This window comes from Vulpes lagopus, chromosome 1, assembly GCF_018345385.1.
Source record: "Vulpes lagopus strain Blue_001 chromosome 1, ASM1834538v1, whole genome shotgun sequence".
Taxonomy (NCBI): domain Eukaryota; kingdom Metazoa; phylum Chordata; class Mammalia; order Carnivora; family Canidae; genus Vulpes; species Vulpes lagopus.
Window position 1 is genome coordinate 183,275,481 of NC_054824.1, and position 18,786 is coordinate 183,294,266.

General features: G+C 44.4%; 1 protein-coding gene and 1 pseudogene across 5 annotated transcripts in view; one reads left to right on the forward strand and one right to left on the reverse strand.

Annotated features, from left to right (window-relative positions):
* NR5A2 (nuclear receptor subfamily 5 group A member 2) overlaps positions 1–18,453 on the forward strand; it is a 138,371-nt gene extending 119,918 nt beyond the window's left edge. For 4 of the 5 annotated variants that reach the window (XM_041760558.1, XM_041760550.1, XM_041760531.1 and 1 more), the window contains one exon: positions 15,050–18,453. In XM_041760558.1, coding sequence (XP_041616492.1) covers positions 15,050–15,297 — 248 coding nt within the window. In that variant the 3' untranslated portion in view covers positions 15,298–18,453. The remainder of the gene's footprint in view (positions 1–15,049) is intronic. The other variant, XR_005988781.1, reaches the window with a different exon arrangement.
* Positions 2,176–5,525, reverse strand: LOC121473108 (annotated as a pseudogene).
* Positions 18,454–18,786: the final 333 nt, after the last annotated feature.

Below are 18,786 nucleotides of genomic sequence, written 5' to 3' on the forward strand. Positions count from 1 at the left end.
CTCTTGTAAATTTTATCATACCTGAGGCAGTTTTCCTCATTCGATTAGCTGGAAAGCTGAATTTATCCCGAGGCAAACCAGACATCTAGTACGGGCTAAATTCAACAACTGGAGCTTAAATTTGGCTTAATATATCCCCACTTGGATCTGCCTGTTTAATTCTCTTTCATATGATAACGTTGGTTTATTCATAGTCTTCACTTGCCACCTGAACAAACTGAACCTCATATCTTATTCTCAGAGAATAAGAAAACTTTGCAAAAACCACAAAAGTCCCTGGATGGAAATCAAATGCAAACTTAGGAATCAAAAAACTGTGTCAGGACGTGACTACAAGAACGGAGGGAAGAGCTTTCCTCGCAGAAGCACTGCTTTTCATGAATGTGGACATTTTATATTCTGAGGGGACAGATGGTCCTAAAACCAGAGAAGGACCCTGACCTGCAAGGCCGGCCGGGGCAGCTGCACCTGTGGGTGTCACGCGCTGCAAAAGCTACCTATTGCCGAACGTTGTATATATTTGCCCTTTGTAGTAAGTCGGTTGTGACACCGGCTTCATTTCAAATTGCAGGGGAGCCAGACCATTGCCTCATCCCAGGCCCCTTCAGATGTTGTTTCCCTGACTCCAAATATTCAAGCAGTTCCCAGCCAGAGACCTTCTATTTTGCCTTTCATTCTCCAAGCGGTTTAATGTGGTTTTTGCGATCATCTGCTATGGAGAGGTTGATGAAACCTAGGATCTATTTTAATTCATGTTTTTAAAATAACTCTTTTTAGTAGAGCCTTCCTTCCTCGTCTTTATCCCCAAGACTTTGGGAAAACAAACTGCAAATTCATACTTAGGAGGAACATGTGAAGATGTCCTCTGTCCGCTGAGGCGGCCCCTCCACACGGGACAGCCCGACAGGTGCAGAGTACGGCTCCGTAACACAGACAAACCGCGTGGTTCCCCTTCTAAGTCCTTCAACTCCATTTTGAATCAAATTAGACTTTTTTTTTTTTAAGATTTTATTTATTTATTCATGAGAGAGACCGAGGCAGAGGGAGAAGCAGGCTTCATGTAGGGAGCCTGACGTGGGACTCGATCCCAGGATGCCTGTGCCCAAGGCAGATGCTCAACCACTGAGCCCCCCTGGCGCCCCAAATTATATTTTTTCTAGAGATACATTTTTTTTAAGATTTTATTTATTCACTCATGATAGACACACAGAGAGAGAGAGAGAGAGAGAGGCAGAGACACAGGCAGAGGGAGAAGCAGGCTCCATGCAGGGAGCCCGACGTGGGATCGATCCCAGGACTCCAGGATCGTGCCCTGGGCCAAAGGCAGGTGCCAAACCGCTGAGCCACCCGGGGATCCCCTTTTTTCTAGACATAAATTATGGGAAATGTGTTCTCCTGTTGGACGTTGGTTACGAATGTAACAAGGTGAGGAACTCTAAAACTACTTAAGCGTTGAATAGCTGGGACGGTTGGCACATATAAGGGCTCAGTATATTCTTGGGGGTTAAGTTGCATCCGCTTTATATTCATGGGAGCTTCGTTCACGTTAGCAAGCCTAACAGTACATGTACTGGGCGACTCGTGCGCGTGGTGCTGGACTCGCGTGCTTGGGAGATAAACGTGGGACGGGATCACTGCATTTCGAGGGACCACAGCCCAGTGGGGCACGCGGGGTGCACACCAGTGCCCGGAGGAGCTTGCAGAGCCAGAGGGGAAGATTGATGTGTGGATAGTGTGACAGCACGTTCTTTCATTCGACCAGCGTGAAACAGCGTCTAGGCACTGGGCGAAGCCTGGGCAGGAGGTGGGGGTCACCGTTAACAAGGTAGACCTGTCCCTGCTCTCAGAACTGACCGCCGGACGACCTCTGGGATAGGCAAACGGAGTGTGCTACAGGACCAACCGACGGGCTCCCAGGGGGGCTTCCTGGAGGCAGCGATGTACTGGCTCCTGAGAGATGCGGGCCCAGTGATCGGCGTAGGGTTTTTTTTGTCATAAAAACGTGAATTTTTTTTTTTTACAATGGTCCCCAAAATATCTTTATTTTTTTCCAATTCAGCATTCAATCAAAGAGAATACATTACATTTAATTGTTATATGCTTGCTTGTAACCTTTAATCTACAGTAATAACCTCATGTCTCTTTAAATGACATTATATGACATACTCCAGGAAAGCCATCAAGGTATACAAATTTCTTTTTGTGAAGGTTTTTAATTACAGATTCAATTTCTTTCAGTCAAATATTCAGATTGTCTAGTTCCTCTTTTGGCAATTTTAGTCATTTTTGTCATCTTAGTGCTCTGAATCTGTCAAAAGCTCTTCTCTTCTTCTCATTCTCCTCTTCTCCATCCAGCTTTCCTCTTCTGGAATGGACAGTCACCTCTAGGAAAAAGTGGCCCAAACACCAGAATCACATTTTCTGGGTTTACGTATGCTTCCAGGTCTCAACCCCATAATTCTTCATTGCTTTGGTAGACTCTATTTGTTTTGCAGCCTGAAATATATCATTTAAGTCTTCATTTACACTTTGTATCTCACTCTTCTCCAGTGTTTCATTCAAAAATTTTACTATCTTCTTCCACGTCACGTCCAAATCTAGAATTTGTTCATGAAGTTTAGACCACTTCACCTTTAAGTCAGCCACTTCTTCATTATAATTATCTTGCTTGGTGACATTTGAAAAGGAGCGCAAAGTCCTAGGAGAAGGGCTAGGCCAGGAGAACGAAGAGGGGCACCGTGGCTCAGGGCTTGAGTGTCTGCCTCCAGCCCAGGCCGTGACCCCAGGGTCCTGGGATCGAGTCCCGCGCTAGGCTCCCTGCAGGGAGCCTGCTTCTCCCTCGGCCTGTGTCTCTGCCCCCCTCCCTGTGTCTCCCACGAATAAGTAAATAAAATCTTTTAAAAAATAAAGAAAGCGAAAACTGGAGAGACTGAGCTCAGTTTTAGACATGGGGAGTTTGATTTGCCCACTCGCCCCGGGGAAGAGCGGCCCAGTTCGCAGCTGTGTCGACAGCACCGGAGCGATTCTGCAGCCCTCAGTATGGGTCGCTGAAGGAGCTGGCGAATGTGTGAAACGTAGTTAAAGATCCTACACATAGAAAAGTCCACATGATTCAAGAAAAACGGGCAGGCTTGGCACTACAGTCAGAGCACGCAGCCAAAATTCCCTTTTGAATCTTTCCCAAGAAAACACAATACATAATGGACTTGGTGCTTTTTGCTCACTGTGGTGAAATAATTCCGCGCGAAACAAAAATAAAGTCTGCCGTGAATTTGCTACGGAAGAAGAGTAGTATGTCAAAGGCAAAAAAAAAAAAAAAGAGAGAGAGAGAGAAAACAAAAAGAAAAAGTTTTGGTTTAGGGCAAAGTGACTTTTAATCAAGAAAACTGTTCATTCCTCACATGTTTACCGGGGTCCCCCCACCCCTGATCCATGGGGGGAAGTGTTCTGAGACCCCTAGATGTGAATGCTGCAAACTGTGGATAGTACCAAACTCTTACATATACTACATTTTTTTTCCAAAAATGCATACCCGTGATAATGTTTCATTTCCAAATTAGGCACAGTAAGGGATAAACAACAATAGCTAATGATAAAGTAGAATAATTCCAACAATACACTGCCGTAAAAGTCGTGTGACTGGGGTTTTCCTCCGCCTCCAAATACCCTGCAGCTCCGCTCGCCCTTCTTCCCGCGATGATGTGGGGTGATGCAGGTGTCGGGGGGACATGCGAGGTGGCCAGCACGGGGACACTGCTGTCGCAGGAGCTGCGGCGGGCGAGGAGCCACCTGCTTCTAGGCCGCGGCCCACTGCGGAGCAGAGCCTCGGAGGCCGGGGAAGGCCCAGGGCCTGATGCTCGGAGGTAGCTGGCAGTTTGAGAAATTCGAAGAATCCACAGTCCGGTCCCTAAACGAGCAGTGGGGAGGCTGCTGGGCTTAGGGAGGGAGGGAGGGGAGCAGAGCCTGGGCGGTGCCCTGGCTGGGCCGCGGGCCGCGGGCGTCCCAGGGCGTCCCAGGAGGATACGCGGCAGCCTGCGGCCTGTTGCCCCGGGTGGCCTGCCTGTTGCCTCAGTGCTGCTGCCCGAGCCTTCGTTGTACCGAGTCGAAACCCTCACGGCCCATACTCCAGTTAACATTTTTTAATTGTGGTGAGGGGCGCCCGGGGCTCCGCGGCCGAGCGTCAGCCTGCGGCCCAGGCCATGACCCCGGGTCCCAGGATCAAGTCCCGCATTGGGCTCCCGCAGGGGGCCTGCTTCTCCCTCGGCCTGGGACTCTGCCTCGCTCTGTGTGTCTCTTGTGAATAAATAGGTAAAATCTTAAATTTTTTTTTTAATTTTTAAATTGCAGTGAAATACACGTAACAGAAAGTGTATTATCTTAGCCACCTGCCAGCGTACAGTTCAGGAGTGTTAAGTACATTTAACACTTGTGCAAGTTCTTGTGCAGCCAACCTCCCCAACGCTTTTCACCTTTGCAGAACCAAGACTCTGTACTTCATAAGCAACAACCCCCATTTCCCCCGCCCACCCCCCACCCCCAGGCCCTGGCAATCACCATCCTATTTTCCCGTCTATGAATTTAACTCTCCTGGGTGCCTCAGACAAGTGGAATCACATGGTATTTTTCTTTTTGCGACTGGCTTATTTCACAAAGCACAATGTCCTTGCAGCATCTGTTAGAATTTCCCTCCTTCTTAAGGCTTCTTAGTATTTTGTTGGATGTGTAGACCACGTCTTGTTTAGCCATCCTTCAGCCAAAGCTTCTTTCTGCCTTTCCGCCATTGTCAACAATGCTGCTATGAACCAATATGGGAATACAAATATCTCTTTGATATATACATTTTATTTTATTTATTTTAAAGATTTTATTTATTTATTCCATGAGAGACACACAGAGAGGCAGAGACACAGGCAGAGGGAGAAGCAGGCTCCCTGCGGGGAGCCTGGTGTGGGACTCGATCCCAGGACCCTCGGGTCATGCCCTGAGCCACACAGGCGTCCCCATGATATATATTTTAGAGAAAAATAAGGCAGAGTGAGGACACAGAGTGTGATAGAGTGAGGCAGAGCTTTTGCAGAGGGAGTGGTCAGCAAAGACTTCTTTGAGGCCAAAGTGTAGTGAGGCCGTAAGTCCTGCACCGGGGGAAGAAGCACGCAGAATAAGGAAGCAGCAGGTGCAAAGGTCCTACGGCAGAAGAAAGTCGCGGTATTGAAGAACAGCAAGACGACCAGTGTGGCGGGAGAGGAGTGAGGCAGGCAGGTAAGGAGGGTTCCCGAGGCAGGTGAAGATAGAGGATCTCGGTTTCCTTCTGAGGAGGAACTGTGTGTAAACTCACGGACCAGCGTTTTGTTCAAAATAGGTAAGTGACGGCTTTGGTCTTCAGTTCCATGTTCTGTGCACCCAGGGAGGGACGCCTGGCGCGTGTCGGGCCGCAGGAGTTGGTTGCACACTTGAGCCAGCTTTGCTCCCATGCGTGCAGCAGCTCCGTTGTTCCTCGTCAAGGAGGGGGCTGCTTTAACGTCCATGAGTTCGGTGCCGTGTTTCTTTGGGCGCCTTGTGTCAAAGCCTAGCTGCGTACTGAACAACGTTTGAAATGATTAGTCGGGGGATGCCCTGGGTGGCTCAGTGGTTTAGCGCCTGCCTTTGGCCCAGGACGCAATCCTGGAGTCCTGGGATCGAGTCCTGCGTGGGGCTCCTGGCATGGAGCCTGCTTCTCCCTCCTCCTGTGTCTCTGCCTCTCTCTCTCTCTCTCTGTCTATCATAAATAAATAAATCTTAAAAAAAAAAAAAAAAAGAAAGAAAGAAATGATTGGTCACTTGGGCCCAAAGCCACCTTGGAGAATTGATGTACTTTGCAGACATTGAGCAGAAAAGCTGGTGATGGCCTAATGGGGTGATTGCAGGGTACTGCCTGTGCCTGTTGGTTGACGATCCAGTATCTTCCTTTTATGGTCACCCACTTGCGAGCTGTTAGGGCTGTTAGGGCCGCGGGTGACAGTAGAGACCATGGCCCATCTTGAAGTTCTCAGGTGAGGAAGACGTGAGGCCCCAAATAGTGACACACTCATGATCTCACAGTTAGAGACAGAATTGAGACCCAAAATAAAGACATTTAATTAGGGAGAAATTAAAATGTTCTCTGCCTCTTGGGGATGACATAGCATGAACAAAAAAAATTGACAAAAGGGCAGGCACTGCTCCAGATGACGTTCTTGATGGGACGATATTTCCTGAGCCTGCGCTTCTCTGGCAGCCGTGTGTGAGGCTGGGGGAACTGGACTTCGAGATCAGTACAACCGAATGAAAAGTCTTTATCTGAAATTTCAGAATCGGTTCCATTTTCTGGAATATTCTTTGTGATTGAGGGTGGAAAAAACTTTCAAGTAGTCGCTGTGCCTTCCATTAATTTTGGAAAACTGCAGTGTCAGAGATGGTTCTTTCTGTGAAACTTCGTGGCAGGGAAAATGAGCAGATGGCTGGAAGCAAATGGATTAATCTGCAAACTTTAAGATTTTATCAGTATGTTTTATTGGTAAAATTTTCAGATTTTATCATTAAAATGTTAAGAAATAGATGCCTGGGTGGCTCAGCGGTTGAGCATCTGCCTTTGACCCAGTGCATGATGCTGGAGTCCCCGGATCAAGTACCACATCAGGCTCTTTGCATGGAGCCTGCTTCTCCCTCTGCCTATGTCTCTGCCTCTCTGTGTGTCTCTCATGAATAAATGAATAAAATTTTAAAAACCAAACAAAACAAAAATGTTAAGAAATAATACCTTGTGTGAGTATGTAATACTGGTACATGTCTAAAGTTTATTTGTGTTTAATTCATATTTTACTTTTCCGGGATCCTAAGAGAATTATTTCCCATATTTTGCAGATAGAAACACAGGCATGGAGGGATTGAATGACTTGCTTGACTGGGCTGGTCAGTGAGATGAAATCAGTCCAAATTCCTTTTGAATGATATTATTATAATCACAAAATCAAGTGCTTCTTTAACTATGTAAATGGAACCCTACTGAACCCTTTTTCCAAAATGCCAGCTATGAAGCAGAAAGACACTGTTATTTCTTAGCGCCTCCACCTTAGAGTCCCAGTGGAAAGGGCGGCGCAGGGATTGCCCAGAAAAGACCCCATGACACTCGGTCGTACCCTGCCTCCGTGGCAACTGCGATTTATAACAATGATCTGTGGCACTGAAGATGTTAGAATTCCTTCAGCATCATCAAGGATAAATTAAGGGATGAGCCATATCGATATAAATGTCAATAGCATATTATTTCGTCCTAATTCTCTGGAAACCGCTCGTGTATTATGAGACCCTTTAGAAAATGAACTGTTTGATTAACTAGGACATCCCATTCTCCATCCTCAGCAGGCGGCAGATCCCGGCCGGACTGGGCCCAGGGTTCGAGAGCTCTAGAGCCAGGGAGCCGGTTACGATTCCGGATCTGCGTCTTAGTAGCTGAGGACGGAGTTACGTGACCCGTGTGAATCTGTTTCTTTATCTGGACAGTGAGGAGAACACTACCTTCCCACAAGATCCTTTACGGTGTTAAATGAGGAAACACGTAGAAAACCCTGTGCACATTGACCAGGGCTTGGAAATGGTAGCTTCTCCCTCCCCGGGTCTGGCTTACTTGAGATCTTAGAAAAGCTATTTAATCTCTGAGTCTTCATATCAAGGTATCACCTGTGATACCTTCTCAAGAAAGAATCTTTTTAAAGTTAGCCTTCTCCAGAATCCCACCACTAGGCCCCTTTCTCTCTCTAAACATTTTCTCACCAACCCCTAGGATTTCATCCGTTGAGGAGTCCCGAATCCAGGCCACCAGCCAGGCCTCTCAGCTGAGATCTGGACCCTCACTTCCTGCCGTTTCCTCCGTATCTACTAGTTGCCTAAAGTTCAACATGGCTTTACCTAGACTTTTTTTTTTAATGTTTTTAATTTTATATCAGTCTTTATTCATTTATGAAAGACACACGGGGGTGGGGGGCAGAGCACAGGCAGAGGGAGAAGCAGGCCCCATGCAGGGAGCCCAATGTGGGACTCGATCCCGGGTCTCCAGGATCACGCCCTGGGCCGAAGGCAGATGCTAAACCGCTGACCCAGGCGTCCCTTTACCTAGACTTTAAATACCTCTCATAGGCTCTTGTGCCTCTTGCCAAAAGGAAAGCCACCACCCTCCTCCCTTGACAGACACTCAGAAGTCACCCAGGACCTTCACTGTCTTCCCACTCTCGATTAATACGAGGCCAGCAAGCCCCGGTGCACCAGCCATCGCAGCTGCCTTTCGAGTCCATCCCAGCCCCACGGCCCAGTGGGCTTCTCCCCTCGATTCCTGGGACAGCCTCCTGCCTGCCCTCCCATGACGGCCGCCCCTTCCCCTCCTGCCTATGCCCACCCCTTCTCCACACCTGGGAGAGCGCTCTTTCTAAATCAGAGGGCTGACGTTCCCTTCTTAAAGTCGTTCAGGGCTTCTGTGTTGCTTTCAGAACAAAATGCAGCCTCTTTGTGACATGTGATGTCCTTCAGTCTGGAGCTCTATGGCCCACCCTTATCCCGCCCCTCTACTCTCCTCCCGCCCCGCAGTTAAGCCCCTTTACCGTGTTCCAAGAACCTCTTTGCGCTCCCCGTCCCTGAAGCTTTGTCTGTAGGAAACTTCCTGCCCCACATCCCTGGCCTTTTCCTCCATGTGCTGCCCAACGCACTCTGATTCATTTCTCAAGACCCCTCAGTTGCGACTTCCCCCCGGGAACCCTTCTTATCCCTCAGGCCCTGGGTCAGCTGCTCATCCTGAGTGTGCCCAGGGCACCCACTGCTTCCCTGTAGTACATGAAATAAACTACTTGACACAGAGATCGTGGGTTTTATTCCTGTGTCTTCAATACCCGGCACAGGGCTGTCACGGCGAATGGATGAGTGAATGAATGGATGAGTGAATGAATGAATCCATATACCGCACATACATAAAGGTGTAAGATGATCAATAATGCATGTTAGCGTGCCTTGGAAGCTCCGAAGCACCCGGAGTTGTGAGGGCTTGTTCTTTCTGTGTATACATAAATAATGCATATGCTACTTGTCCGCAGTCCTGCACACGGCTCCTGCCAAAGAGTTGCATTTTCTTGTTAGCAGTTTGCATATGAAGGCACCGAATCATATATATTCTAGTTGCTAAAAATAGCTCTCGGGTTAATCAGCATAGGCGCACAAGCACGTTGTTGGAGGGGACGGTGATGAATTTAAAATCCTGAGTTGGAAGTTTTGCTGCAAACGGGATAGAATTTAATCTTGGACATCAGCACTAAAAACACCTTGTCCTTGCTTCTCCAGCCCCTACAGCGCCCTCACTCTTTGTCAAGTGAACTTTGTTCATGGGAAAAGAATTGGCAGATTGCTCTCAAAGTTCTTACGAAATTAGGCGTATAAATTATTTAAAGAGAGCCTTTTAAAGCATAATTTTAAAAATTAATCCCTCACAGAAAGAATCCTTTCCTTTCTCCGTTCCTGGCTTATCAGAGGAGGAGGGTCTTCTGAGGACAAAGTGTATACCAATTTACGGATCGTCCTCCTTCCACAAGCCTCAAGGAAAAGACGCGTTCTCCAGGTGCAAAGTGGTGCCTCTTTTCCCCCCACATTCGTACCTTTTAAAGGGCAAGATAAAATTGTTTTCCCATATGTGGAAAATTAACAAAGGTAATTATCTTCTCCGCAAAAGACAGCACACTCCATGTGAGCCCCCAGCGCCCCCAACTCCCCGGCCCCTTTGCTCTGCAAAGGACCCATCCCTTGGAGAAAAAAAAAAAAAAAAAGTGCTGAACAGGAAGATTTACAGGCTGTGCCATGTGGCAGGTACCAGAGAGGCAGAAATCAGTATCCTCCGCTTCAGAGTGTTGTGTATGACTGAGAAGCCAGCACTGTAATATATTCAAGAAGACCTAAGGGTTTACTTTCCAATAAGGGTGGAAAAAATCTGAGCATGCCACTGTGAGCTTATCGTAATGCTGCTTCATATAAAAAGTTGGTAATTAGTCCCTGAGTGAATAAAGTAGAATAGATGATAAGAGATTGATACTTAGAGGAGGAGCACAAAATGCTTTTGCTGGTCATCAAAATTTAAAGGCCATAGAGAAAGGGTTGGGGAGGCCTCTGTCTGTTTACCTACAATTTCTGACTCTGAATTTGCCATGATAGAGTTCATTAACTTGTATTTTTAAAATTGCATTAAAATGCAGCTTGTATAAATTTCAGCGGAGAATCTGGAGGGTCAAATGCAGGAGACTTTTTTGAGATCCAGCCTAAGACACCTCGGAAGAACTGGTGCGAAATTTGGTTTCCCGGCAATCTTCCCTCTTCCAGCTGAGTCTCTTTCTAAAATCCGAATATGGTACAAACAGTGTTCAATATGGGAGCTGAACAGCATATCTCAAAAACATATCTCCAGATAATGGAGGGCTCCAGAACATGTAGCAATTTTTCCAAATTCTGATTTCTCATATAATTTAATATCCGTTCATTCTTGAATTTTTGGTGTTATAGATGAGTTTAGACTCCTAAGTGTGCCGGCCGCCATTCATTACTTACTGTGGAATAGGGCTTGATTTATAGGAGGAACATCCCAGAGAAAGTGCTTAAGATTTTAAATGTATTTCATGCGTGAATTTTCACAAAAGGACATGAGTAAGCGTAAAAACTAGTTTCCTGAGGTGCCTGGGTGACTCGGTTGGTGAAGCATCTGACACTTGATTTCAGTTCAGGTCATGATCTCAGGGTTGTGAGATCAAGCTCTGAGCTGGGATCCGTGCTCAGTACGGAGTCTGCTTGAGACCTCCTCCCTCCCCCACTCTCTCTCAATCAATCAATGAATCAATGAATCAAATCTTGTTAAAAAACGCATTCCATGAGTATTGTGAGAGCACACTTTAATTTCTGGACTCTTGCTAAAAAGTAAATACAAGTGAAGTACAGAAAAGAGGAATTTGGCACTTACCTTCTCTATTGCTTTTAGGGCCTTAGGAACCATCTCGACCTTAGTAGAGAAACTAAGGTCCGCCTCTCAGGCCAAAGATGAAGAAGTGCAGGAGCTCAGGATTCCAAATCCATATGAGGACGTGGGCGCGTTTCCCTCAAAGCTAAACTGACCAGTAAAAATCCTTATTAGCAAAATATGTAAATTAAGGCTTGATTATTAGGACCACAGAAGGATTCACGCAGGATTCTTTAAATAGAAAACACTATTGCATTTTAAATATTTTATTTCAGGGAGAAATCTGTTGTATAAATCAATTTTTGAAAGCCAGTTTTGAATTAGAAAAAGGCAGGGAATTGGCTCATAGGATACTTAACAATTTAAATGTAATAGGTAATGTCGCAGTGATATCAATCTTGGACAAATACATCAATAATATAAAGCAAACATTAATCGGAGAACTCTCCGGGGATGCTTTGGCTAATACAGAGTCCTCACGCCAAGATGCCCACAGCCTACTAGGGAAATGGACTAAAGCAGTGCAAAATGCAACGAGAGGAATTGAGCGCTGAAAGTAGAGTCAACTAGCGGAGCAATGATCCGTCAGTAAATGGGAGTAATTCAATAAGAATCTTTTTCTTTTTTTTTTTTTTAAACCTTATATAGCTTAGATATCAGGATGGTTGATACCAAATTACTACAAATTGTCTCTATAGACCGAGAAACAGAACAGACATTCGCTAAGTCTATTAGCAGCATAACTTTTGTTAGATTCAGTGAGAAATTCTTAGAAATAGCTTAATGGGGGCAGCCCAGGTGGGCTCAGCAGTTTAGCCCCGCCTTCAGCCCAGGGCGTGATCCTGGAGACCCGGGATCGAGTCCCGCGGTCGGGTTCCCTGCATGGAGCCTGCTTCTCCCTCTGCCTGTGTCTCTGCCTCTCTGTCTCTGTGTCTCTCATGAATAAATAAATAAAATATTTTTTAAAAATAGCTTTTGGGAAAATTAAATCAGTCGTGTGAATTAAACTCTGATGAACTTTAGAGGAAAATGATATATAGGGCCAGAGTATGGGACCCCTGTATACTTATTCCAGAAAGAAAATGGCATATATTTTAAAACTTTTAGGGGAAAGGTACCAGTTTGGGCCAGTGTTTATAGAAATTACCCGGCACACGCTAATCTGAAGACTTTAAATGATCATTCTGTGATAACAGTAAACACATAAACAAGGACTAATGATCTAACCTTTATTTTATGTTTTCTAACAGATTTCTTTTTCTTAACAGAGTGGCATGATTTACCACAGAAGGTAGAACCTAGTTCTCAAAAAATACATTTATCGCAAAAAGAAAGTTTCAAAAACAACTTTCTAAAAAGACTGTTACTCATTTATCTTCCATTTTTATACTGTGGAAATTCCTACATCCTCCCTATTAATCTCTATGACTGTTGTTGGCTTCCCTTGCTTGTGAGAGTGTCTTTCACTGTAGCATAAAGTACTGCTCCACTCCAGTGGTTTTGCTGGATTTGGGTTTAATTCACTCTAATACAGAAAGGTGCTTGTTTTCCTTTTCAACTTCCTAGTCGTATGTCAGAGAGGAAGGTGAGTTCTATCTTTTCAAGCTTGGATGAAGGGTCAAAAGAAAAAGCATCAAGAAATTTTGCCAGAATTCAGATGAACAATTTTTATCTTTTTAAAGATTTTATTTAGTTAGTTATTTGACAGAGGGGAAGAGAGAGAGCAAGAGCGTGAGCACAAGCAGGGAGAGTGGCAGGCAGAGGGAGAAGCAGGGTCCCCGCGGAGCAAGGAGCCCGATGTGACGCTGGACTCGATCCCAGGACCCTGGGGTCATGACCTGAGCCGAAGGCAGCCGCTTAACTCACTGAGCCACCCGGGTGCCCCCAGATGAGCTATTTAAAAATTCTATTAGCTCTCTGCCGTGAGCCTTTACGAAGGACCTGAATGTGAGCCCGTGAGACAACATGCACCACGGGGGACAAAGCTGGCGGGAAGCTAAATTCTGTCCTAGAGCCTGGCGGTGCTGTTTTTCCAATTGCTGACATTTTGTGATTGTGAACCGAATGTAACTACATCTATCAGTACTTCTAAATAATTTAAGATCATTCTTAAAATCTTTTAAACCCGATGGAAAGTGTTAACCATAAAGTGGGACGTATGTAAAAAAAAAAAAGAAAGAAAGAAAGTTGGGTGGACAACCTGCCTGCCGGTTTAAAGGCGCAAGAAGGCTCGGTTCCACATAAGGCAGCATTTGCCTGTTGGTACAGCTCGTTAACCATCACTTTTTTTTTTTTTTAATTCACCCATCGCACTTTGAAATAGATTGTGGTATCCAGTGCTCACACAATGTACCTATTTCAGTACGAATTCCTCACTGTTTTTAATTTGGGACAGAGACTTGGGGGTGGGGAAGGGGACATGTGTTTAATGCAAAGTTATGGCTCCGAATATAAACACTAAAATCATCCCAGACATGTTTAAATACTAAATGCGAGGTAACCATTTCGTGTGGGTTTCCTTTTTTTTTTTTTTTTTTTTTTACTTTTTTATTTGAGTATAGTTGGCGCGCAACTAAAAGTATTTGCAGAGGAACACGGGGGGTGGGGGCTCAGCGGTGGAGCGTCTGCCTGGGGCCCAGGCGGTGACCCCAGGGTCCCGAGATCAAGTCCCGCATCGGGCTCCCCGCAGGGAGCCTGCTTCTCCCTCGCCCTGTGTCTCGGCCTCCCTCTCTGTGACTCTCGTAGATAAATAAATAAAATCTTAAAAAATAAAAAAAAGGATTCGGAGATCCCAAAGTGGACACGCACGTTTGTGCAGGCTACGTTGAACCGCCAAGTTGAGAGCCAGAAGTATCGGGTGTGAGTTACTATGGTAACTAGTAACGGAGTTTGGTGCACTTAACCTTTTAATCATGGTATTATGTGGTTTTCTTCAGAATCACTCTTATTTATTTTTGTCCAATTAGAAAATAAAACAGGGCCGGAGGGGTGCTGCATCTGTTTACTTTCCTAGCATGGATGGATGTAAACACGCGTATCTATCTGTTTTTTTCCGGAGTCTTCTATATACACACTATGTAAAAGTCGTAGTTAACGTTAAATAAACTCCAGAAGAGAAAGGTCCAACATAACCGGTTTCCCTTGTTCATTGTCTGTGTATGGATTTGTGTAAGTGTCAGTCTGTCCGCTTTTGACTCTGTGTTTCCCCCTCATTCAATATTTATGAGGACCTCTAGGGCAGATGCCCTAAAACAGCTGGATGATCACCGGAGTTAGGCTGAATGAATCGCCCACGTCCCTCTTCTCTGGATGAGGGACCCCAGACCAGAAGAAAAACGAGGAAAGGAGAGTGTCAGACCCTCCGTTCAGGTTAAAGGGCACCGGCCATCCTGGAGCGGATTCTGGCGAAAGGACAAGGCTTTCATTTGATAAAGATCATTAGTCACTGAGATATATATTTTAGAGGGTTCCCAGTAGCGAATATTCTTCGGCAGTCACTGGAGTGTACCAGATGGTTCATTAGCATAGGCTAGACAAGTCAAAGGCTTTCAGAATCATTTAGAAAATGTCAAACAGAAACAAGAACCCTGTCACTTTTTATTAGAATTAACTACATCATACCCTGGACACAGATTTCACCTTGGGTCAGAAAAATTAATACAGAATTATATGAATTGTGTAATATACTGGGTTAAGATAGGTCTTTCTCTAGGGACTCATTTGCTGGCAATATATTATGATCCCTCTACTTTAGGAATCCTCAAACCTTCCCTTTTGTAAGATATGAAAAGAGTTGACCTTGCTCGAAATCCATTGGTGTCTAATTGATTTGAGGTATATGCAGAATTTCAACAAGACATTCTCCTAAAGCTCTTTTGTGATCCTTTTCCCAGGAAGCTTGGTGAGTGGGGCTTACTGAATATTCAGCAGCTTATAAAGTATGCTTTATGTCAGGGGGAAAATACATCCATTAATTGAACACACTGCTGTGGTAAACAGGAATTAAAATGCCATTAAAATAGCGTGCCTTTTTTTTTTTTTTTTTTTTAAATCCAGATGTCAAAAACCTTGAGAACTTCCAGCTGGTAGAAGGTGTCCAGGAACAAGTCAATGCCGCCCTGCTGGACTATACAATGTGCAACTACCCACAGCAAACGGAGAAATTTGGGCAGCTACTTCTTCGACTACCTGAAATCCGGGCCATCAGCATGCAGGCTGAAGAATACCTCTACTATAAGCACCTGAACGGGGATGTGCCCTATAACAACCTCCTCATTGAAATGTTGCATGCAAAAAGAGCTTAGGTTGCCAGCCCTCGAAGCTCTGCTTTCAAAACGAAAAAGATACTGGGAGGGAGGGAAGAGGAACAGGAAGAAAGACAGAAAGGAAAAAAAAAAAAGAAAAAGAAAAAAAGAAGGAAACAATACTCTGAACTGCTCCAAGCAACGCTAATTAAAGACTTGGTGTAAGGATATTGAGTTTAAAAAGGCATAATAATCAAATACTTAATAGCAAGTAAATGACGTATCAGGGTATTTGTATCTGCAAACTGTGAATCAAAGGCTTCACATCCCCAAAGGATTCCACATAAAAGACATTGTGACTGGAGTGGATTGAACTCACGGGTGGATACCGACACCATAGCAGAATAACAACGGACGGAACTATTCTTGTATATTTAAACCGATCTCCGCTGTGAAGAAATTTAGGAACTGATCTGTGTTATTAATTAGGCTTATACAGCAGGGGATTCGAGCTTACGGAAATGCCTCCATGGTTAAGCTGAACCAAACTCAAAAACCCATCAGCTGCACCTGTACTAGCCCTTCCTTCCCTCTTCCTTTCAAGGACCCAGCACCTTCTGTCCTGTGATCATGGGCTTGTGCTCAGCCACACCCACTAGTAGCTCCACCAAATCATGAAAAGCCTAATTTTGAATGTCTGTGTCTTAGACCTGCAAACAGCTGATAAGAACAGTCTAGAATAGGTTAGCTTGCCATTTTAAATATGTTCTGGTTTGTTTTGTCATGTGTTCATAATGTCAAAAAAAAATAAATTAGAAGCAGGCAGTATCCCTCTTCTGATCTTCTAGAAGCATTAATCAATATTAAGGGAAAGGACTACAAACCTAAAGCAAATGCTCCATAGCTAAGGCACGCTAGACCTTAATTTCTGCTACTGTTACTGAGACGTGGCTTTGGCGTCGTCCGACTTCATAGAAATCTCTTGCCGGAAGGCTTGTTAGGGTACCTCCGTCTTTTTAGCCATCGACGTTTGTAGTTCATTTAGAAAGAAAACCCAAAATGTATTTTACTGGGATGTCAAGTAGTCACCGTGCTAAGTAGTTTAAAGCTGAAGCATGTTAAGCTATGCAAAAGGAAAGGAAAGGGTGAGCTAATAAATTGCCCCAAGTCTCCTTGCTTGTTGGCGATTGAACGTCCCCTAGACGTAGAACGGCAGCAGTGATGCTCACATATGGACTTGGAAGGATGCTAAAGCAGTTCCCACCTTCCCCGAAAGGGAAAGGAAGAGCGTGATACTGACCTGAGTCCTAGACCAAAGTCTGCTCTAGAACAAACACTGAAGGACAAAGAATTGCAAAACAAATCCTCCAAAACAACGTTAGCAGTATTATTGACACGCAATGCCACAGGTATGGAAGTCTTGCCTTATTTCACAATTCCGAGAGGTAGCTGTGCAGATGTGGATCAACATTGGTTTGAAATAAAGTATTAATACTTTAAAGTCAAATAAAAGATAGTGTTTACATTCTTTAGGTCCTGTGGGGCGGTGGGGGGGGGAGGGCGGGGAACTGTGATATGACAAAAAATAGCGAAAGCAGTAATTTCCTTAATGTTATTTTTCTGATCGGTAATTATTTTTAACAGTACTTAATTATTGTATGTCGTGAGACACTAAAATCAACAGCGGGAATCTCATTTAGACTTTGATTTCTTTGAGATTATCAGCGGCACAATCACTTGTTGTAAAAACTGTAAAAACTAAAAGTATCTCCTAGTCCCTTAATTCTTTTCATAAATGTTTCGGGCTTTTGAATAGTTTATTTATATTGTATATCATAGTTTCAACTGTAGACAATTACGATGCTAATTTATTGTTCCTTGGTTTCACCTTTGTATAAGATATAGCCAAGACCGAAGAAACCAAATATATGTGTTTACTGTAGCATGTCTTCAAGTTAGTGGAACATAGTTCAGGGACAGAGAAGGGTCTTAATGAATTAAAAGAATCATTCACTTGATTAAATGTCTGTAAATCTTCATAATTCTTGCTGTAGTTTATTTAATATCTATTGTAAATTATGTGACTCGGAGTTTCCTCTGTTTTCAAGTAAATTTACCAAGGGTGGAGTCTTACCTGGTTTCCTTTACAAGCGTTGTAAGTTGTATACCAAAGATATTAGTTACTACGTCTGTGTGTACAAAAAGGATTATTTTATTATTATTTTTTAATCGCCTCTAATATTCGTCCGCGTGAAGGGTACACATTGGCTAAGCTGAAGTGTCCACAGCTCCTCGTGCAAAGTCTCAGTCACCTGTAACCGTGGCTCAAAGGACAATGAAACACAGCTGATCAGAGTCCGTGTCCAAAGCTTTCAGTAGACTGGCGGCCTCCTTACTCTCCCCGGTTAAAACCCCGCGCTGGCCAGAAGACCCGTGGAGGGGAATGGCTGTCGTCAACAGTTACCGAAAGTTGGCGCCCTCTATGTGGAACATGGGTGGCGGCAATTATGAGATTCGTGGAATAGTTATTTGGAGGGTCTTTAGCATTGCAAAAAAAACCCCAAAAAACAAAAAAAACCCACCCCTAAATAGGTTGATTCTGAAAGTCCGTGTTTTCTTATTTTAAATAATAACTGTAGTACTCTCCGCTGAATATTAAACCTAAGAAATGTCAAATATACTGGAATGTCGTTGACCCAGCAAATTCCATCCTGAGTAGGCCTAGAAAGACGGGCAACTCGGAGAGTCGCATCCACACTCCTGGTGACATCAAGATCGGAAGTTGATAAAAAACAGGAACGCACCTCGGCCACCGGGCTGTGGCCCATCCAAAGTTGGCAAATGAAATTTCTCTAGTGTCCATTGTTAAACCAGTCTGGAATGAGACATTTTCTTTAGCAACTGCCTTATCAATCACGGGATTTATTAGTAAAAGCAGACTCAGATAGAAGCGTTTTCGGCTTAGCCTGGTTTATTATAGTTGGTCTATGTTTGTAAACAGACAATCTGTAATGTCTGAACGTTTGTATTACAGATCTGCAGCTACCTTGGACCTGAATCCACGCAATGTTTAGAGTGTGAAGTCGGTTACTTGTTGGCGTTTTCTTACTGTATCAGTGAAATACATATTGTCATTGTCAGTTCTTGCCAGGAATTTCTCGACAAAATGGATTTTTTTTTTCAGTATTTCAATAAATATTGATATGCCCAGCCTAATAATTTTTAAAAGTCTATATGCTGTCCTCATTCTACGAGAGACTGAAGCTCCCAAGCAGTTAAAATACTTGACTAGGCGTGGAGTCCAAAGAATTCCACAGGATTCCACAGGAACAGGCCACGTTCCCCTCTCTAGATAGTAGCTAGGGTAGTCGTGCCCTTGGATGGATAGTCGAAGCATTAAACAGTCTGTGCATCCTCTCTCTACACACCAAATAAGGCATTTTACATTATTTACCGTGGTAACGGATTGGCAGGAAATTTTTTTTTTTTTTTTTTTTTTGGCAGGAAAGTCTTAAAGACACAACTTTTTGTCTACCCTGTGCCCTAAAA